This window comes from Rhipicephalus microplus, chromosome 1, assembly GCF_043290135.1.
Source record: "Rhipicephalus microplus isolate Deutch F79 chromosome 1, USDA_Rmic, whole genome shotgun sequence".
NCBI classification, from domain to species: Eukaryota; Metazoa; Arthropoda; class Arachnida; order Ixodida; family Ixodidae; genus Rhipicephalus; species Rhipicephalus microplus.
Genome location: NC_134700.1, coordinates 253,745,417 through 253,768,393, shown reverse-complemented (window position 1 = coordinate 253,768,393; position 22,977 = coordinate 253,745,417). Strand labels below are relative to the sequence as shown.

Below are 22,977 nucleotides of genomic sequence, written 5' to 3'. Positions count from 1 at the left end.
AGCTTCACACTGTTACGAAATGAATAATGTGGAGCTTCAGGTTATTTTCTACTTTCACCAACAGATAATGTGTACACGCACGCGATATGATGCTGCTATCAGGGTTAAAATATATACCGTTAAACCCATTTACAAGAAGTATACTCCGGGCAGAAATTTTTCTTGTCTTTTATATGGGACGTTTCTTATAAATAGGGTACCATGTATGCATTTTCCTATCAATCCATATATTACTGTAGGCACACTGGTGTGTCTTATACCCTTTTGTCTCTTATATCAGTCTCTCTTTTAAAGGGGTTCGACAGTACATGCAAAACTCGTGCAATTGAACCATCGACTGTTTTTTAAACAATCTCTACAATCAATGCCATATACCTAATTTCCATGGCCACTGGCCGATTAGAGCATTTTGCTGTGGCCGCTGCGAGGTGTCGCCACGTGTCTGCTCGAGCACTAAAGACCACATTAAAGGTAAATTACACATTTTAAAAACGAACAAAAGCAGCGCTTAAGGTCCATGATGCAAGCTCCTGAAGGGACGCATCTTCTTAGCCCCTTGTCATCCTTTCACCGCATACCTTGCCGGTGAGAACGCAGGCAACATTGGGTGCAAAGCCGCAGGCGCAGGCAACACGGTAAAGATACAGAGAAACTGCATAATGCCATATCCTCTCACTGTAGCAGCTTGTTATATTCAAAAACAGTTCAAAAGCTCAAAATAAAGGTGGTTATGCATAGTTAGATGAACTCTTGCGAAAGCAGATTGACGACAACTTTCACGAATGGCAAGAAGGGCCGACAGCTTCGCTATCAATTCTCAGTATTGCTGGAGGAAAAGTACATCTGTGTTTAGAGGCTTTCAGGTAGAAAATATTGCTTGTAAAATAACCATGTGCTTTTGGGATGAACTACTGCCGCTACAAACACTACAAAGGGTGAAATTTTTGTCATGCGGCAAAAAACAGGTCGAGAAAAGTCTGTTGTCAATCCCTTTATTAAGAAGGAAAGGGCAGAGTTACACACTCTAAATATCACTATGTTCAAGTACAAACTCGGCCGAATTTCAGTGCTTTTAAAGAAAGAAGGAGCTTGGCCAAAAATTTCTTTCCAAGTGCACGGGTCCATTCATGATTAATGTGCGAGTAGTTGTTGCAACAGTGACAGCTAGAAATTGCCATTTACACAAGACGCAACTTGTGCATGCCTCCCGACTGAAGCCCAACAACTCGCTCAGTGAAAGTAAACTAGCCTGAAAGACACTGGAAAAGTGAAAGAGAAGACCGAAGGAGAAGAACGAGTCGGTGATCTGCAACCTCCAACTGTCCCTCGCCTACCATTTCCCAGACCTCATCATAAATGAATCCACATCATCCATAACAAGAATGCTCAATTTTATTTCTTTAAACAGCTGAACTCAAGGTTGCCCCCTCGTATGCAACATTCGACTTTGCATGAGCTCGCAATTCAAGCAGGTCCTATGCGAACAGAGAAATAGTGCAGTTTATAAAAAAGCATCAAACATCTCTTGCAATCTTGGTAGGAAGCGCAGCAACTATTACACAGAACACACAACACAAGCGCTTGCGTTGTGTGTTCTGTGTAATAGCTGCTGCGCTTCCTACCAAGATGGATTCATACCAACTGGCCCGATACAATTGTTTACCTCTTGCAAACAACTTGCCAACAAGTGAGAAAGGTCAACAGTTGGTGATCATACCATACAGGCCGTGATGCAGCGGCTAAAGTCTGCGCAGCAGCAGAAAGCCAGGCCTCTTTTCGTTTGCGCCAGTTTTCCTTCATAATAAGAGAACGCCTGCTGGGCACGACAGAAGTCTTGGCAGGCCCACTTTGTTGACGAGATGCCTTCTTCGTTTGCTTCCTGAGAAAAAATAGCTATTTACACATTAGTTGCACTGTGCCATGTCAAGCTTGGCAGGGCTTTGCTATCAGGTAGCCGCAATGTACCAAGTTTCCTTTCAAATGATAAAGCTTTATTTATTTAACAGTTTTTGTAAGATATTACACTGCAAAATGGGTGCAGAAAATAGGTGCTGAGAAAGACCTGCTTCTAACAATAAATTCATGATTGGTTGCAGACATAATTTAGGCACTTTTGTAACCCAACTATAAGTCACAAAGCACAAAAAAAGAGTAGGAATAGTCACTTGTTTGGTTGCCAAATCATGCAGCCAATGCTGTCTCATAACCAAAAGTAGAGGAGCCAACTGTGTCCAGACACTAAATCAACTGAAATAGTGTTGACCACTACTTCTGGTTCAGAGGCACGAACACTAAGTGGGCAGGCATGGTTCCTCTGATGCAACTTAAAGTGAAGCTTTGGGCTAGTTGGTTTTACATTATGAAATACGAACAGTGTGAAATTCAACATGGGGACACAAGAGGAGACACAGAAAGCACTTGTCTGCGTCTCCTTTTGTGTCCCCGTGTTGAGTTTCGCACTGTTCGTACGTCCTATGACGTGCCGCACGTGGAGTGCGAGGTTGTCCTCTAGTGAACCATTCACGAATTCAGCCTACACCTGTTGCAACACCTTGCAGTATAGTTGGAAATTCATTGAGAAGAATTTTTGCCCGATCCCGATGCGAAATTTTAAATTTTTTGCTGCATGCAGCATAACTAAATTGAAGAAAATATTTCTTTGACGAGTTCACCAAACTCTCATCGACAAATCGGTAACACTCCATTACAAGTTTGTTCAATAAGTGTTTCAGAGCTGAAATATAGTCATCTTTAGTTGTAATTAAATCGTTCTACTCAAAATTTATTTGCATTCCTGATGTATCACACAAAGCACACGAAAAGCTAGACCCGCTTAGAACAAATCGGCATCCCTCTTTTGCGTGCAGTGTCAAATCAACGCCATCACCAAACTAGTCTCCACGTGGGCACAGAACAAGCCATGAGGGTAGAAAGCCCACGACCACATAGTAACGTTTGCCAAGCGGGTGCCAAGTGCTCCCAGCTGTTCACTGTTGCGCAAACAGGAGCTGTCAAAACCCATGGTGCAGCATTCCCAAATCGCAATTCCACGGCCATCCTCCTTTTCCTTCCCCTTTATAGAATCCACAAAATGTTCCCCCATGATAGAAACCACAAAAAAAGTTTCCCCGCGATAGAATCCACCACAAAAAAGTTCCCTGTTGCTTTCCGACACCAGAAAACGGTGGCCTCTCGAATGCCATAAAGTGGCTGAGAGACCACAGCCCGAGACCACGGCCCGAGAAGCATTATAGCATGCCACGGGATACACTCGAGCGAGTTCTAGTGCTCTAAAGGGCACTTCTGGCGCACAGACAACGCATGGCACAACCCATGGCGCATAGACTTCTGGCGCATGGCATAGACACAACGGTGCGCTAATTCCAACACTTCAATCATAAAATTAGTTTTGTCAGGAATGAGGCGTCAAAAAACTAGTTTTGGGAACTTAAACGAATGCATGCCTCAAGAAAAAAAAATCGTCCAGTTATCGTGCAAAACAATTACTGCAAAAGTGGTCAGTTTTCTCGATTTCATTGAGTACCAACAATGAGCGGCTAATGATTTTTATAACAAGCACAACCTCAGACTCAAGCCACGGAATTTGCGGTACTGCAACGCGCAATTCCCTTCATGTTCCCCAACGTCCACCCTCCCGCATATGCACAATGTCAACAAGGGCTCCCTGGTTCCGCCACATTTCTCCCGGGGCAGCACTAGACAAGTGTGAACCCCCAAACCCTTCTTCGAACCCTTATTTAGGTTTTTTCTGTAGAAAAGGTTTATAAATGTAGCCACTGTTTCCCCCAGCTGATTCACTTTCTGCGAGTAGTTGGGATGCCAGTAGCTTCTTGCTAGCCTTCATGTCAACTCTCATCCTTGCTACCAGTTTCGATGTCACTACTCTTCCAAAGCAACTCTTGGGTGCAACCTTCCACCAACAGGTGCCCATCCGCAGTTCCTGCTTCTTGCACAACAATGATTGCCTCTCTTCTGCAACACGTGAAGCCGAGGCCAAGCCCGCCATTGCAACAGCCACCATCGTCGATGATCATGAGGGAAGCGAGATGCCTTGACATTCTGAAGCACCAGAGTAGCCTGCTATGTTCAATCACTTTGGCACTTGTGGCACATGCCTTTGTATACATGCTGCAGGCTATTAAATTGTGTTATTTGGAGTGCTTCATGAGGTGTGCATTGCCCGTGTTTTTGAAATCTACAGGCGGTGGCCACACCAGGCTCCGCGCAAAAGTGTCAAACTTTGGCGCATAAAGTTCTGATAAAAAAAGTTGGGAAAAGGTTGCCTGTAATAATTATGCAGAAATACTTCACAATGTCATAAAGTCGTGCTTCACTCAAAACATTGCACTTTAATCTCCCCTCATAGTTTTAGAGCAATTAAAGCTCGAATGCTATAGCTTTTCTCAAACAGTAGAGTATGAAAAAAATTCCTCACTTGTGGTATTTTAATACAGTTCTGATGACTTTGTTATAACAAGAGATTACTGTACAATGATTAATAGGTGTCAAGGCACACAGAAATTGCACAAGTGAGTGATTATCTCATAGGTAATGCTTGGCTTTGAAGGGTGCGTGCTCATTCGAGCATTCAGGTAAATCAACATTTTCTGTGGTTTGACGCAGACAGTGGCCTCCTCGTCACGGGGCACACACAATACCCCAAATGGCACCCGGTGAGGACTATTGTACGTTGCCCCTCTTGCTCTGTTATCTGCTAGCTCCTTTCAATGTGGTTTTGGCTGCTTATGCCAGGAATGTTTTTCCTTTCTTCTGAGGAAGACAAGCCTGAAGCACACACATCAATTCATTCTTCACCACCCGCAGGTCCCCCTATTTTAAAATAATGTTCAGCGTCATCGAAGCTTGAGCACACATATCTCAGGTGTTGCCCTGAACAGATACAAGGTTTTGCTGTCACAGGTCCTTTGAAATGCTGTGAGTGGATCTTTCTTGCACAGCACTTAATGCATTTATAGGAATGATCACAGATTAATGGGAGGCAATTACTTATCCAAACCACTACACAAACTCGATATGATGAAACTCAATTTTAAAAATTTCTCGATTCAACCGATTCTTCTATTCCCTGCAGCTGGCCGTAGTTCTTAGTGATGTCGTTAACTTGAATTAATGAAGCTATTATTGCACTAAACCTTGTTTAACAAAGTTTTTTCATGTAACAGAAAAAATGCAGTAATATCTTTGTAATCTAGACCGAGATGGGTACTTGTTCAAGCTTGCTCTGTAGTGCCATTTCGTTGAGACGTGTAACCACCCCTGTCATTACCGTTATTTTATTTTCACGAGGCTTCACACAATTAACTTGATAGTCGGTAGCACTTTTTTTTATGTGGAGGCGGTATTGTCCCTCTAAACACTACCACAGGGATGCGGTGGTTTACTAGACAGAAGGCACGAATATTGTCATTACAACTTTCTTTCTCTGCTTGTTTCGTACTATCAGTGCATTCTTTCTCCCAGTTGATGCATATTGAGAGCTTGTCCTAGCGGTACAGGCCGAGGTACACTGCCACATGAAGCTGTGACAGTGTACGTTGGCCTGTACCACTAGGACATTAAAGGCTCCACGTCCAGCCCCCAATTGCAGACTTTTCACTGGCGCAGACATGTTAGCGGCACACAAAAAGCCGCGGTACCTTTCAAGTGTTGCAACATAACAATCTTAGACTTTGAAAGAACAAGGATCGGAGGAACATTGAAGATTAAACAGTCATACGAGTGTGGTCATCCCTACCTAAAAGGGGACATGGCACTCTGATTATAATTATCACTAAATTCTTTTAAAAAAGATTACATGTTTGACATTCAAAACACACTTATAATTATTCAGATCATATCTACAGGATAAACAGTTCATTCAAAATTCTGGTTACTACTTCACAGAAAAAGTGTTGCTGGGTCCCTTTAACTGAAGCCCCCCACCACTGTGGTTTTCCACCACTACGAAACAACTGTCATCAGTGCATATCGCAAATTATGCTTCTTAATGCTCAAAAGGGTGAAAAAATGGCATGTGGTAATTTGAGACTTAAATAACTGAAAGCACTACTCTTTAATCAAACTCAATTAGCCTTAATTACATATCCATGCTCTCCACTGACACACAGTACTAAATGCAATGAAATAGATAGGGCAGAATGACAGAATGCAAGAGTAGGGACTGCACCTTGTCGATGTTGGGTCGGGAAAAAGCTCTGCTAACAAGAATTTAGGCATGGAGCTCAGAAGGTCCTCTACAGACTCCTCAGAGATGGCAGAACTGGAGGCAGGAAAGAGAACCAAACACAGGGTGGCGGTTGAAATAACTGTGAGCTCCAACTGGGAATAGTGCTTTCAATAATGACTTTTGCTACGTTAAAGAAATTCTGAATGTGATGACCGATACAGGAGATGAGTGTCCATTAGAAGTTCCCAAAAGGGGCATAAAAAAATTGAGCAGATAAAAGTCGGTGTTGCTCATATATGTTGTACAATATAAAAAAAATAAAGGGGTACTGACAAAACTTTGGCCTCACGTTTTATCACTGCAATGTGTTGCCAAGGGGCTGATAGTCATAGCACATCATTTGATGCAGCATGCAACATAAAATACAGGCCCCTCATTATTGACCAGTTTCAGTTTGAGAACACTCCAAAAACGACTAGCAACCAGGTCCAACTCCAATCACCAAGCGTGTACGGCTCTTGACCGCGTCGGTACACAAAACTGTGATGCACTTCCACACGGTCCGCATCAAGAAGTCCATTTGAATAGGGACTGCAGCGTCACCAAACACAAAACTTTCAACGCGCCATGCACTCGCGACCAGCTGTCAAGCAGTATAGACTGTTGGAACAAATATGGCAACAAAAAAAAATGGCAGCTATGATGTCATCATAATTTGTTTTAATGACTGCAGCATGGTGATGCAAGAGAAGTAAGGGGTCCCCATGAGGTGTCCCTTTTAAATGTATCAACACCTTCGAAACTCAAACTCCAATATTGCTGTAAAATACCTTCCAAGTCACCATATTTGCCGTTCACATTTTGCAAATAATATATGCATGTTCGTGGGAAACGATCCCGCAGTTCATCTCAGCCCCGAAATTTCGTGTCAGCATCCCTTTAGGACACAAGGCAGGGTCAAATTTGGTTTTTTACATGTTTGGGGTGATAAGGCCTCCTTAAATATATGCAGTGCCCTAAACATTTTTGCACACCTTGGCCGAGGGAAAAAAAGAACCGCTCTTTCTAGACCAACTTGCAAGCAGTCAAGCACCCTTTCGTCAGACCACGCAGAATCTGACCTTTCTGGTTCGATATTTTTGTTTTAATCGACAAATGAAAATTCCCCGAGTATAGCAGGTTTTAGTAATGTATAGCAGCTACTTGTTGCAGTGGTTTTGAACAATTGTAACATTTACAGAGCCAACTTGCCTCGTGTGGGCAAGATGCACATGGGGAAGCTGTTCAGTTTAGTTCACCTGTGCCCTTGTTTTGTTACAGTGATAAAACAATCTTATGTTGATGAATCAAAGAAACAGATTAGGAAGAGCAGTACAATTTGAAATCGACACACTTCACCTACAGACAAACGAGACTAGAAGCACCACGATTACAGTTAACTGGGTTTGCGACAAACGCAGAGAAACTGTGGCATTTGTAGAATACACAATGAATCATGGCCTTTGGAATGGAGGCCCCGTGAATCACCACCTTTGAAACTGCTCCAACTTTCAAAAAGACAGTGGCCCAAGTGAACTTTCTCAAGGCAATTTGGCACATCCCTAAGGTGCAAGAGTGGTACTGTATGGTTCGGTGAAATAGACTCACACTGACAGTACTTGGCCCTTAGAGAGACAGGAGATGTGACAAAACAAGCCAGAAATTGAAGAAAACAAAAAAAGTGAAAAGTTGATCCATGTTACTGCTATAGGGAGCATTGCCATGTATTAAACTATACAGTACACCTTTCTGAACAAAACATGAAATAAACTTGTTTATATTTATTAACTGTCAATATTTCAAAATAAGTTTGCCCATTACCAAACCTTTAAAAGACGAAAAGCTGATTTTATGCCAGAATAAATTAAAATGCATTGCAAAGCTACTGAACCAGAATGGTGTTTGTACGATGAAAAATGACAAATCCCCGTACATTCGCGAGTAACACCCTTTCCTGCATAAATTTGAACGCCCCATTTCGCTGGCTAAGAAAAAAAATCTTCGCGTATTGCTTGCACACTTCATAATAGAAAGTCTGCATCAATAGTTGATCAACATTTCACCCTAGAGGATTTCATCTTACCCTTTAAAAAGGTGTATTCGTACAACAGGCGAAGTCACGGTTCAAGCCTGCAAATTGTGTACTAAGTCAACATACGTAACTTATTCCCGCGTTCCCACTTCGATCCGTGAGGAAGAGGCCCTAATCACAGTTGAAATTCTCAGGGAGCAATGCCAAAGCCATCGCTTGTGTGAATTCTCCACTGCTGTGCGAATGCTGGATGTGAAGAGACCTGAATCACGTACTGGATTCACCCCCCATCATATACGTCGTATGAATGCATAGGCATAATATCGCCTGCTGTCCGATTCAAGTAGTGCAGCCATCCACTCGTGAGATAGGCCTAGCTGTCTCGATCTCCGTCAATACGGCGGGACGCATACTTCTCACTTCTTCAAAGAACTTCCCTAGCTGAACCTCCAGCTAATAGTAGGCACTGTTCTTGGGGGCCACGTAACGACCTATAATCTGAGCGCGTGGATAGTACGCTGTCCTCCTACCTACAATGTCGCACGCAGCACTCGTGCACATTGTACTATCTTTGCAATTTCGAAGTTCCTTGGTGGCGGCAAAGATCTTCAGCTATTGTGACACAGTGAACAACTGCCGCCAAACCCTACTCATAATGACACAACAGATCGATCTACACATGGCAAACTGGTCAAGATGCAGAGATGAAGTGGTATCAACGAAATTAAGAGGCTTAGTGTTACTGTGTAAAGGCTTAATGGCAGAACGCACACTGTTGTGAAGCTCCATTAAAACAAAAACCCTGCACCCCAACTTTGTCACCGCAATTTTCGCATTTTTCGGAGTGGGTTATATGCACGAGAAAATACGATACTTGCCTAGCTAAAAAATTGCAAAAAATGTTAACACCTTCAACTCTATTGTAGTTCTAGTTCCACTGCAAAAAGAAATGCCAATGAATAATTTGAAACAGACCCGAACACTTTAAATGTAGTAGCTTCAAAGAAAACGGGTCCCAAAGGAGCTTTAAAATGCAACGGAGGTATAGGCACAGCCTGTGCCCAATAGCTTGCATATTTTGTTGACACAGAAAAACATTGTACAACACTCAATTTTCACCATTTGGAGCTCATAGTAACAAACGAGAGTCAAAACTCTTGGAAGTGCACAAAACGAGGCACGGTAAACGTTCCACAAATTATATCGCGACAGTCGCACCAATTACTTGCACAATAACACTGTGCAGAACATAGCTCACCCTGCTCCTCCACTAGAAAGCCTCAAGTCCAACTGCTTCACCTGCTCCCACCACAAACGTTTCGCACGTGAACGCCGCTCCGACGGCGGCTCCTTGTGTTCAGCCTTAACACCAGCCACAACCGGGTCTACTCTGTGAAAAATAAAACAAAAGAACGCAAATTTTGCATGGATTGAAGACAGGTCGTTATGCAAGTATTGTGCAACATCACCGCCAATCACTAAATGCAAGGGCATAAATGCTTGAAACTAAAAATCGTAAGACTGTAAATGCAAATTGAGACTGTAATAATAGAATCAATGCAGCCAAATGAGGCAGGCCAAAGTTTAAAAATACTACTAAATGTTAAACTGCCAAAATTTTGCTCAACATACTGCTCTCAATACATTTCAAACTACTGAGTGTTCTTAGGATGCAATAAAAAAAACTGAAAATGGGACTGTGGGGGCAAATGCAAACCAACATCTGTTTATAAGGAGCCATTTCATCACACACACACACACACACATGAATGTGTATAACCAGTTACAAAAACATAAAAGAAGAACAATCACACCTGCCACACAACTAAAATGTACAATTTGAAATTTACACCCATAAAAATTTTTATCGACACGAGTAATGATTAAAAGGCTAATCAGTAGTGTCACGAGCGTAAACATCAAGATGAAAATGCATAGTACAGTTCTTTTATCTTGCTTTTGAAACTGTGGTAGTTGCCATGTACATATGTAGTATACACAGCCCGAAATAGGCAGTCGTTAAGTTTGCACTCGTGTTCCGAGTGTCCGTTACAGTGCTAATGTCAAAGACTGCCTAACATGTCGCGGCATAATCTTTCAAGGATGCCTCAAACTGTCTTTAACAAGAGGAGCCTTTTTAGGTTTAGCTGCATAGTGAGGCAATTGCATACGAAAGCTGTTGCAAACTGGTCATGTACAGCCTTGTATCTCAAGAATTGTTGTCTGCGAGCGACAGGGGAAGTCCTTACATTGAACATCTCGATGTGCCAGGCTCATTCTTGTCTGTGGTGTCGATATCCTTGCCCTTGGCCACTGATGACAGCAGCCTGTCCTGTTTGTGCCTCAGCTTGGCTGGCATAATATACTCCTGGTACTCTACTGGATTCAGTTTCCAGCGCAGCTTGGCAGGCAGGGCAAACGCAGGTGCCACAAAAGGAGAACAAAGGCTGGGGACGCTGTTGCTCAGACTACAAAGGAGAAGCACACGACTTTTCAGGTGTCATAAGGATATGTATTGACACGACAGTTCTGCTACCCCTCATTTTTTTTTCCCTTTTAAGAATACGAGCATGAACACTCTAAAAGCCTCTAAAAAGCGGGATAACTTTCTGAAATAACTTTTACGAACAGCTTTCAGTCATATCGCACAAATGTATGCATCACGGCTTCAAAAGTGCAGCAAGAAATATGCAAAACGGTATCTTTCTTGGTATTAGAACTAATCAAAGTAATAAACAATGAAGCAAAAGAATGTACTGTAAGAGACATGTGTAGTTTATAAATGTAAATTGAAGTGCGCACAGCAACAACTTAGTGTGAGTGAGTAACAACTTTCTATGCATATGTTGTATTGCTCCACCAATAATGAATACTATTCAAAATGTACAATACAATCTGTCGACCATTGGCAAGTTCAGTCCTCCACGTTTCATTGGGCAGAAAAACGAAACCAGTTGCATATCGCAGTCCTTCAGATGCTAGTCACGGACTATTTATATTCCTTCTGCAATGACTTCTCTTTGCTTCGTGCACTGTTCCGACAACAAGGGAGCCACGAAACTGCTGAGAACACGGTAGTAGCGATTTCAATCAAATTTTCCTATGGCGCAACTAGTAACAACACTAGCGTGACATTGAGCAACAGTGAAAATTCAAGTAACTTCAAACCGCAGTACAGGAAGACGTCAAAAAGTCAGTTTCGCTGCAGAGGCAAAACAATGAGTGCAATAGCAACAATTTGAAATGCAATGCTGAAAATGGCAAGCAGATTGAAACGTGCAGCGCGCTCCTCACAAATGACGCATGAAAACAACACACATAGGACGAGAGCTAACTAACAACGTTTACAGCTTGACCCTTAACACACTGTTCAAACAAAAACGACGCACGAAACGTAACCACAAGCACAGATACGAGTGCAAACTAACAAGTAGCCCAGTTCTTATATTGTGGTGTTTGAAAAGCGCGCTCTTTTCACGAACGAGGCCTTTCTAGCGAGCAAAGTTATTTTTGTGCACCCCCCCAACTATGTATACGCAGTCATTCCAGTGAAAGCCAAAAGCGCACGATTCTCCCCCACCGCAGCGGATAAGGCCCCTTTCCCTGTGCGAAGCAAAGCACGCGTGGGAGATCTCAACGAGCTGAGCACTGAGCTTTATCCTGAGCACGCCCATCGCAAAATGCTGAAAATATGCAGTTTGCTCCAAGATAGGCCCCACCAGCGAAAAGTGATAGATATAAATAACTTGCCTATTCAACGTTGAAGGAAGTGTTCCTTCATGGCTCAGTGGCTAATGCTGTGCACTCACGAATGAAAGGTCGGCCATTCGATTCCGCGCCGGAGTCTTTTTCTGGATTATTTTTCTTTCTTGCATTTTCATATACATATATACATATATATATATACACGTATACACATTGTGAATGAGGATGACGCCGATGGTGGCGTAAAACAAAGGTTGTATGGCCACTCATACATTGCTTTCTCAATAGTCTGCTCTTGTCGAGCAGTTGCCATAGTATGGTAGACTTGTGACGCCTGCAAAATAAGTAGACCTTGCACTGTATAATGTGTGCCCGTAATTATGCAATCCTTTCTTATGTGCAAGCCCTCTCAATGGGCACCATCTACGACAGGCGAGTCATCTTGCAATGCTCTTGCGGTGGGACCAAATGCAAAATGGTTTGAAGGGTTGGTAATCTCAGCATCATCAACTCTCCGCGAAGTTTTAACTGTCATGACACTACACAAATTTCACCCTTGTTGACAATGAGGGCACTTATTTGCCGCACATGCAGTGTGTGACGCACTATGGTGTGGCTGTGGTAATGTCGATATCTCATGTGAGCATGTGACCAGAAGCTTATAATACCCTAATTTTGCGCGTATAACCCGCCCCAGCATATAATCCGCACTCCCCCTTTCAGCTCACCGAGAAAGAAAAAAAAATCCTCGTGTATTGCCCGCACATTTGATATACAGGAAAGGCTGTACAAAAGCTACTGCCCAAGCAACATAGCACATATGTAGACAGAAAAAGCTTTATTTAGCAAGCAGAATACGCTGTCTGCAAGGCCAGTCACAATTCACTTACTGTCGCTGCTCTCGTTAGAGCTATCACTTGAGCCGCAGTCCTCACTATTATGCACAAGGTCATCTTCGGTTCCATTTATGTTGTTTGTGATGCAGCATTTTTTGTAACTTTTTCGCACCATCTCATCTCGAATGGCCTTCCATGCCTCGACAATCCACTTGCAGAATAGGGCAATATCAGGCCTTCGAACTCGTCCTGTCGGCGTCAAGTCGTAGAGGCCTTTGGCCATCCACTCGGCGTAATAGCGCTTGACATGCGCTTTGAAGGGCTTGTTAAGCGACACATCTAGAGGCTGCAACATTGACGTCATTCCACCGAGTATAACAACTAAGTTGGTGCCGTTGCGTGAAAGGCGGTCCTTCACTTCCTCAGTTGTGTGGCCGCGGAACGAGTCGAGAACGAGCATGGACCTCTTTGCGAGCATCCCACCGGGCCTCTTCTCCCATACCGTCTTGATCCAGTGTACGAACAAGTCACTGTTCACCCACGCGTTCTCGTGTGCGCGCACCACCACACCGGCAGGCAAATGAACCTTTGGGAGAGTTTTCCTTTTCAAGATGACGTACGGTCGCAGTTGCGTGCCGTCAGCGAGGGCACGAAGCTAAACTGTGATGCGCAGTTTCGTGTTCCCGCCGGTCAGCACGCTCACCGAACTGCTGCCCTTCTTCCCAATCGTTGTGTCCAACGGCATTTCAAAATAAACAGGAGTTTCATCCGCATTGCCGATTTGCGAGAAAATGTAATTGTGCTGCTTTCGTAGGCTATCGCAGGCTATCGCAGGCTGCTTTCGCAGGCTATTAAATATCTCTGATACTTGAGCAGCTTCTCCTCATAAGAAGCCGTCTCATTGCCGTCTCATTGAGAGCCCTTGCCACTTCATAAAGCAGTGCAGCCATCCGCGGCTTGCACAGAACTAGTGAGGTAGGCCTAGCTCCCTCGAAAGTCGCCGCGCTTCCACTTCGGCCATCTCGGTCGATACGGCGTGACCCCTGCTTCTCACATCTTCGATGAACTTTACTAGCTCCGCCTCCAGCGCAGGGTAGGCACCGGTCTTGGGGCCACGAAATGACCTACGGGCGGGGTGTGCGGCTTGTAGGCTCTCTTTCTTCTTTCTCCACAGTCGCACGCAGGACTCGTCCACATCGTGCCGTCTTCCCGCCTCGCGATTTTCGAATTCCTCGGCGACGGCGATGATCTTAAGCTTTTGCTGTGCCGTGAAGGCCTGCCGCTGTACGCTACTCATGGTGGCAGAACAGATCGACTAAGGCTTGGCGAACGGGTCGAGATGTGGAGCACTAGCGGTATCAGCGAGGTAAAGAGCGCTCACACTCGGCGACCACTTGACAGCACTACCCCTTCTAGTACACTGTAACAGCATCCTGAAAACAACAGAACCGAAATGCATGCCTGGTACCGCGTCAAAAAGTAGTACATTAATTTACTGATAATATCTCTATAAGCACTATAATATCTCATTTGCTTAGCTGAAATAAATACTGATTTATTTATTATAAAACTTTATTTATTATGGAACTTTCTTTGACAGCACCACCTTTTCGGCAAGCCCTTTCCAAAAGTAAACATGGCGTCCGTGACGTAGGGACATGTGGAGGGTCACTGAGCGACCGCGAACGTCCGAAAAATATACTTGTGGTGTGACAGTGAGATTTTACACTGAACAATCGAATTGTCTCTCCCCAAATGTTTTTCTACATGCTTCAACGATGCAAGCAAGCGAAACCAAAATCGGCCGCAAGCTGCCGTGCTACTTGCGGAGCAACACGAATTTGCGAAAACCGCCTCCGTAGCCTTTGCTACACTGTTAAGGCGCTTCACAGCACAACACGCATTGCTGTGAAGCAGCACTATAGGAAAAACCCCACGTATTATCCGCACCTCCACTTTGCCACTGAATTTTTTTCGGTTTTTTGGGGCAGGTTATACACACGAAAATACGGTATGTTGCGATGTCAAAGAGCAGTAGGTGCCAAAATTAAGTTTTCAAAATAGCTGTACAACTGATTTCTCAAAATACACATTAACCTTACTAGGACATTATTTAGGCTCCCGAGGGTACGGCTTTTTATTTATTAGAATAAAATTATCGAAAACTAAAAAATTGCGTGTCAGCACCCCCTTTAAGATTTGGACCAGTTTTTGTAGCAGAAAAAAAAAAAGCAGTTTTAGAGCAACTTCGAAAAATTTTTGCGGATCTAGCTCTGCCACTGTAAAAATGGCATTTATGGTCACTTGGAGCAATACTACAGTAAGCACTCAGGTTATTTTCGAGACCACAATGCGTCTATGGTTATTCCAGACACCACAGCACAATATGGCGAGTATATGCTTTGACGAGTCGCTCAGAAGGACCATCATGTTGCACTATAGCAAGCCGACTTAAATATATTTGGTGAAGCAAAGTCCATTTGCTCGCTTATAGACAACAAGTTGCTCATCCATTAGCGTACACATGAATGCTGTACAAGACTAGCTCATTTTTCATCTGCAAACTCGTACCTTAGCCTTTGTGCCAACAGATCGCTTTCAGTGACATAGTTGCCACGACAAATGAGACGTGGTCTTGGTCTTGCAGTCGCACTCATGACAAATGTGACGGCTTGAGTCTTGTTTGTGCTGTATTGCGCTGGATGAAACCTGAAACGTTTTCATCCACTTAGAGTTGGGCACTGATCAGGTTTAAAAAAACGACGCTATTGATCCTCCAGTAAATAGAAAAACTGACAGAAAACAGGACAGCCTACATTAAAGATTTCCTCAAAATTTCAATGAAGCATCATAAAGGGGGCTAGCCATTCACATGAGGCTGTCAAGAAAAGGAGAAAGCCGCTTTTCTTAGTGCCGAGTGCAACCTGCCAGCATAAAGCTAAGGACAGCAGCACAACTTAGCATTGGCTGCTAAGTGCAAGCTGATGAATCGGTGCAAACGTAGGGTTTCTACGAAACCACCACAGCAAATTTTGGTCATTTGAAGTTTGTGCAATCTCCATACAAAAGCTGCCATATACTTCACCCCATCTGAGTGCTACTGTCGTCACAGCTAGGTTTCACAATTTCAAACCTTGTGTTAAACATTAACATGAATAATACTCACTCCCGCTTCCTAGCTTTGTCAAGGTCTGGCAATGAAATGGGGTATGACCGTGAAGTCTGTAGCAGCTTTGGTCGCAGAGTCGGTCTCTCAGGTGGCAACTCCTCTACAGACTCATCAGTATCAGAGTTGGATCTAGAGAGCAGAGAACACTTTTAACATAACAGATATCATACATGCAACGCATTGTAACACTAGTGCAAGAGTTTTTTTTTATGCGGCACTTTCGTTAAGACCCCTAATATGCATTATCTCCAATGCCACAGCATTACTTACATGAATAAACAAAGATCCCTATCACATGGCACACAGCCCAATGAAACAGCAAGTGTTTGCTTGTCCTTTTTCATAACACAATGCTGCAGCTCAAAAGTGTGCCGATGCCATTGAGCACGTTCCAGTATGGCATTAGGTCCTTTAAGCCACATTGCAACTAACTGAACACAGGAAGTTAAACTTGAGTGTTTCAGGTTTCAAGACACGTACAGCCAACATGGCCTAGGTGATCTGCTTTTGCTGAACTATAAAAAAAGTGAAATGAGCCTCACTGAAACAAGTGGCAAAAGGTGGTTTTTGCGAGCCCCTTCAGATTGCATTTTTGCACACACAACCGGAACAAAAGAATTTAAGTTATTGGACTGAAAACTCTGAAACTGCCCAATCATTAGAAGGGTTGATGCCCAATCATTAGAAGGGTTGATAAGTTGGGAGACAATTTTGCCATCCTATTGTTTGAGCACAAAATTTACCTAAATCCAGGTATGCACCTGTATCTGCAGTTTGCCTCCCATGAAAGGGCGATTGTGACAAGGAATAAAACCTACCTTTTGCTCAGCAGCAATTCCCGCGCCAGAGAGCTGCCACGAAAAGTGACCAGTTACGGCAGAAATTTGTAGTTGTGTGGTTAGAACACCCAAATGCAAGGATACAGAAAAAAAAAGTTTTTCATTGATTACGTGATTTACTAATTGACAACATGCTTAACAAGCTTTCGTATACAAAATCAGAGACCTGCAGAAATCATTTGTGTTGCACTTTGTTCATGTTGCTGAGCGCTATTCTGAATACCCATCATGTTGAATACAAATGTTTGACAGATGTTTGGGAAGGTGGCTACAGGAGCAGTTTCCGAGAAGGAAAATTCCAACTGCTTTTAGCTGCCATCATCGCCCAATGATGCCACTGCTTGTGAATCAATTGGCAAGCTTTTACTATTCTTCTATGTGCCTTTCGCAAAGCCACTGAAAATAAATTATATTTTGAAATTTCACAACGGCACACAGTGGTAGCATCAGTGTGGTGCCACAAGTTTTCAAAAATTGTCTCCGTATTCAGCCTCTTCACAATCCAGGAAACAAGAGTTCTGTTTTGGTTCCTTCATATACAGGAGACTCAGAAATCTGATGGGAGTAGGAAAATGCATTCCATTTAAATGGAATTCCATTCACCAAGAGATGAAATTGAGTGCAGACTTTAAGCATGTGACCGATCACATTACAAGCAGTTGTTTCATTCAGGCAGCATTTCTACTTAAAGATATTTTTGTCAACCGAGTACTGTAACGCTATGAACAATAATTACCAACATATTAAAGGGACACTCAAGGCAAATGACAATTTATGTTACAGTGAAAGCTCAATGTATGACAACATCTAAAACAGCAATATAATCAACAGCTGTCTCTAGCTCAGCAAGAAATGAAGCTAAATGTATCACACGACATCCGCCGCAAGTGGAACATTTGCGAAACGATCCCAATGACCTGAGAGCATCCGACTACAACTAATCGCTACTAATTGAACTACCTGCAATAGAACCACCTGCCATAACAAAACAAATGGTGCGAGTGGTTCAAAAGTTCAGTTTTCAGCTAGTTAAAATGGATAGGTGGTGCCATCTAGCAGGGACCAGTTCAACCAAGCAAGCAAAACCATGACCTTCGAGATTGTAAATGTTCCCCTCACCTCTTCCCCCAGAGCAGTGTAGCAAACCAGACATGCATCTGGTTGACCTCCCTGCCTTTCATTTCTTCCCTTCCTTCTCCTCCCCTTCCTTCTCCTCAGTAGCGGCTGTTGCTACTGTGGCTTTCTGTACTTTCACTGTGCTGCTACAGGTGCCGACAGCCGCGCAGTAAAGGTGGGCAATGTTGGGCATGGCAACACTGACATCACAAAGATTGCTTTTAGGTGGTCAATTTAAAGTTTGCTAACGCGATGCCGACCGTCAAAACTCGATTTTATTTCCAAATAAGCACTTCTTTGGTAGAAAAGTAGCACTACGAGGTTTCTGGACTAATATTAAAGGGGGGACGCGGGTCTTAGAATGGTGAAAAATGGCCAAAATGTCGATTTTGAGAAAATGCGATATTTGAAATTTTTAGACCTATCAGCACATGTCCTCAAATTGTGAACGCTGAATTCGATGAGTAAATGAATTAAAATTGATTATGAAGTCGCCACGGGAGCCGCAAAACAACCCCCGGCAGGTCGAACCGTTCCTCGCTGTTCCCCCTGTTCCCCCTGTTCCTCGCTTCCCATTGGCTGATGCCGCCAAAGCTGCCCGCGCTTTTTTTTTTGTATATTGTTCGTCGGCCGCCGGTTCCTGTTCACGCACGTTGTTCGTCTGCTTCCCGCATGTGCCTGCTTGTGCTACGCGACCGACGCACCGACTTTCCGTCTTTTGCCAGCATGATTGCAGACGCTCGTCTAAAGAAGAAGAAGCACCAAGCGTACGGCAAGAAACGGAGGCGCCCATAGAACGCCCGCCAGAAGAAAGCAGCCGACAACGTGCAGCCGATTTCGCCCAATGCCACTGAAGCGGCGCATTTCAACGACGGCGCGCAGCCGCGGCCGCTTGTGTCCGAAGCGGTGCACTATCCTGTGCCTTGCAGCAGCACCTCATCGGATTGTGTCGTATTCGGATTGTCATCTTGCCCTTCCAGCCGCATCCTAGACCGCATTGACACGGCGTTTTATTCGGCGGACGAGTTTGCCGAGTGCACGAGAAATGCAGCGGGCTTGAAGGCATCACTCGCATCGCAGTGCGCGACGGAATGTAAGTTCGAGTTACTAGATAATGATCTGGAGGATGGTGGCAAAGAAAACGGGACAGAATTTGTTATTGTTGATCTGGCAGCGTTTCGCTCGTTATTTGGGCTTGCCGCGTGCCCAGAATGGGGTGAAAGAAGCGACACCATTTCAAAAACCAAGAAAGAGTGCGGGCTGTGTTCGAAGCTCATAGTCACGTGCGGAAGTTGTGACTTTCGCGAAGAGCGTTTTTCGTCCCCACGTATAGCCGACGAGACCGACGCCAAAATAAGGCCGTTTGAAGTTAATATGCGTGCCATAAAGGCAATCAAAAGTATTGTCAAGGGGGCAACGGCTGTCAGACTTCTTCGCCGGGATGAATATTTCGCATAGAGGGCTTCACCACAAAAGTTACCAAAGCCACGTGAATATAATGAAAGAAGCCTGCTGTGCGACTGCTGCCGAATGCGAAGCGGCGAGCGTTGCTCGCGTCAAGGAGCTCTATGCGGAGTTCGGCAACGCGCCCGGAAACGTCGACGTCATTTATGACGGCACCTGGCTTACACGTGGACATAGCTCGCATATATGTGTCGGCTGCATTGTTGAGATGTATAGTGACCTTGTGATAGACCATATCGTGCTATCGAACTTTTGCCTGGCTTGTACCACAGGACCCAAGGAAGGAGAAGCAGGGCATTCTGCCTGGCTCGTTCAGCATGCCCCTCTGTGCCAGAAGAACGTTGATTGTAATGCTGGCCAGATGGAAGTGGAGGCAGCACTACGCTTGTTTGAGCGGTCACTTGAAAAGCACAAGCTTCGTTATACGACAATGCTGTGGGACGGCGACAGCAGGACATTCCATGCACTCACAGAAAAAGAGGTGTACGGCTTCATAAAGGTGGCCAAAAAGGACTGCATAAATCATGCACACAAGCGTATGGGAGCTGCCTTACGTACCCTTGTAGAGAAAAAAAAAAAAAGCTCAAGGTGGCTCACTTGGTGGAAAGGGCAGACTTACACAACAAAAGATAAAGAAGATCACCTCATACTATGGCTACGCATTGAGAAGCCACAGGAACGATGTTCCAGGTATGCAGAAGGCTGTTCTAGCAACTTTGAACCACATGTCTTCAACTGACGAGGCACCAAAGCATGACCTTTGCCCTGAAGGCCCTGAATCCTGGTGCAAATTCAGGACAGTTTGCCTGATTTCGTAACTGAGGCATTGGAGCCTGTGTTTAGGCGGCTGAGCGACAATGCCCTCTTGGAAAGGTGCAGTGATGGGATCACCCAGAACCCAAGTGAGAGCCTGCACGCTACGATTTGGCAGCAGGCCCCCCAAACTCGGCATGCATCCTTGCGGAGCCGACGCGCGAGATCGCAGTACTCGGAGTGTTCTCTAGATTGACGCACGAACGGACGCATGGACGGACAGACAGACAGACAGACTGGCAGAGAGACGGACAGGTAGACGGGCGCGTAAAGCGGCTATGTGCCACAGGGTATGCGAGATTGTGCTACTTTGAGTGTTCTCATTGAAAGGGCAGTTGCCGAAGCCATCAGCGGCTTCAACCAAGGCACAACCAAGAGCAACGTGGAAATTGCTGAGAAGCTGGGCCACAGCGCTGGCAATAACTTGCCAAAAAAAAATAACTTGGTGCATCGCAGCCTTGAGAAGGAGAAGAGCAGGCTGCAAAAACTGCGAAGAGAGCATCTCGACAGCAGTTCAATAAAGGAAAGACTTTAAAAGCGTCGTAAGCCAGCAGGGGACTCTGCTTACAGCCCTGGTCTGCTGTAAACAGTCATGATGGCAAATAGTGAGAATTTTCGCAAAAATAAATATTCTTGGTTTTAGACCTAAACATTGTGTAAATCTATTGTCTATCGATAGACAACATTATTACATGATTTTTTTGTGTTCCTTTCACTAGCAAGGCACTGGAACGACCACAAAGTAAAAAAATAATTCTCATGCTGAGTCAATGGCTATTTTATAGTTCTAGAACAAGCTGTGAGCAGTATTCTGGGTGGGTACAGTGATATTAAGCATGGCCATTTATCCTATAATATAGAGCTACAGAACGATGTCATTAATATTGCTGTAGCTTCACTTTAAACAAAAGTTAAAGTTGCTAGAAACTTCAAAAGTGTTTTTCTCAGTTCGATGTTTTTGCACATCGCAGTCAGCCTTACGGGGGTTTTTCCTATGTTAAACTTGAGTGAATGTGACAAAGTTGGTATCATTTTATTCATCTTGACATGATCTACGGGGTGATGCTATTTCTATTTCTCTAGCATCACTTCAAAAATTCTAACAGAAGATTTTAGCGAGAGAAATTTATTGTAACATAGTGGCCATAAGTTTTCGTCCGTTTTCTTGCTTATAAAATGCCTTCAAATGGATAAAAATAGCATCACCCCCTACAGCAAGTCTCCAGCATTGGGATTATGCCTTCACTTTTTGGATTTAGCAAGAATAAATTGCCAAGAAGTCGCGTAAGAAGTACCCAATTAATTAAGATTCAGACCTTCATATTTTCTAAACCACTTGAAATATTAAGAAACAAATTAGAGATCTGAAATCGTCATGAAAAACTAGCTTAGGTAGTGAAGTTTGGTTAAGATTTAGCAAAAAAATTTTAGAACCCACGTTCCCCCTTAAACAATCAACACAGATTTGACATTTACCTTTAGTGTCCCTTTAACACAATCCAGTCAGATGTCGAAATGCCTCATGCAAGTTAGCAAGAAAACAAGGCGAAATGGACGACTGTCGCTGAACTTTAAACTTTGTACGGCTTACAATACCTTTGCTGCAAGTTTTGTTACTATTGTACATGAACAATGTAGTTTAAGCTTTTTTCAAGTAACCTCTGCAACATTTGGGTAACCTTCAGGTACTGCAAGCTCTCTTAGTAGTAAACTCAGCAGTAGCAAAGTAATGCAGAAAGGTAACCGTTGCAGTAAACTTTGCAACTTTAAAAGGTGTACGAATTTATCTCGGCAGCTGTAGCATGAACCACACAAGTACTATCGCACATTGAACATGCAAGAGTTCTTTTTTCCATGGTGAGGCAACCCACTTACATTTTTTCAGCTTGATCAATAGCAGCACTTTCACATTCATCTTCTTCAGGGTCCTCAGATCCAGAGGATTCATCTTTTTGGAACAACTTGGGGCGACATGCTCTCTCCAGGTACGGCCTCACTTTTGCTCCACTGAACATTATATCATCTGTCTGCAACTCTTGCACCATTTCAGCACTACGAGCGGCACTGGAGGCAACAAATTGAATGTGCTACGTTAGAAAAAAAAACCACACAGAGCAAGGTGGTAGACCACAGCTACAAAAAGGCCAGAGGTTAGGCGATTGGCTACATGAATAGAAGTTGTAGAAAGATGAAATGTGCCAGACAGACAAGCTACCCAGTCACGTTCCAAGTTGTAGAGTACAAAACGCATGTGGTACAAGGAACTAGTTTTCTAAGGAACCTGGCATTGGGGTTTCTAGTAAGTCAAAATCTTGTGAAACAGCACCATGGGTTGACAGGAAAGCTCTAGACTGAATTACGTGACCTCTGGTAGGTGAGTGGTTTACGTAATAGTACCAAGAAATCCTTGTATAGACAAACTTGGTAACTAAAAATGCTGAACACAGAGGAAGTGGGGATACATGAACCAGGAATTGCCTAAATGTAACACATTCCTTACAAGTAAGGCCTGGCATTCGCTCCACTAAACACTCTATCACGTTTCTTACTGAACGCACCTCGTATTTGAAAATTTCACAATGGCACACCACTGTTGCATCAGTATTCAGTCTTTTTGCAATTCAAGAATCAAAAGTTATGTGCTGGTTCTATTATCTATCAGCCATTTGTCACTGAAACTGCGGAAACGAATTGTGTTGCTTGGTCGAGTAGCTTCAATATACACTGAAGCCAATTAAGAGAACGACATAGAATTT

General features: G+C 43.8%; 1 protein-coding gene across 6 annotated transcripts in view; it reads right to left on the bottom strand.

Moving 5' to 3' along the window:
• The window catches only part of LOC119186654 (uncharacterized), a 46,301-nt gene that overhangs the window by 1,168 nt on the left and 22,156 nt on the right, over positions 1-22,977 (bottom strand). For 5 of the 6 annotated variants that reach the window (XM_075893491.1, XM_075893467.1, XM_075893474.1 and 2 more), the window contains 7 exons: positions 22,097-22,285; positions 15,987-16,118; positions 15,392-15,529; positions 10,529-10,747; positions 9,538-9,669; positions 6,209-6,301; positions 1,718-1,879 (listed from right to left, as the gene is read on the bottom strand). In XM_075893491.1, coding sequence (XP_075749606.1) covers positions 1,718-1,879; positions 6,209-6,301; positions 9,538-9,669; positions 10,529-10,747; positions 15,392-15,529; positions 15,987-16,118; positions 22,097-22,285 — 1,065 coding nt within the window. The remainder of the gene's footprint in view (positions 1-1,717; positions 1,880-6,208; positions 6,302-9,537; positions 9,670-10,528; positions 10,748-15,391; positions 15,530-15,986; positions 16,119-22,096; positions 22,286-22,977) is intronic. The other variant, XM_075893480.1, reaches the window with a different exon arrangement.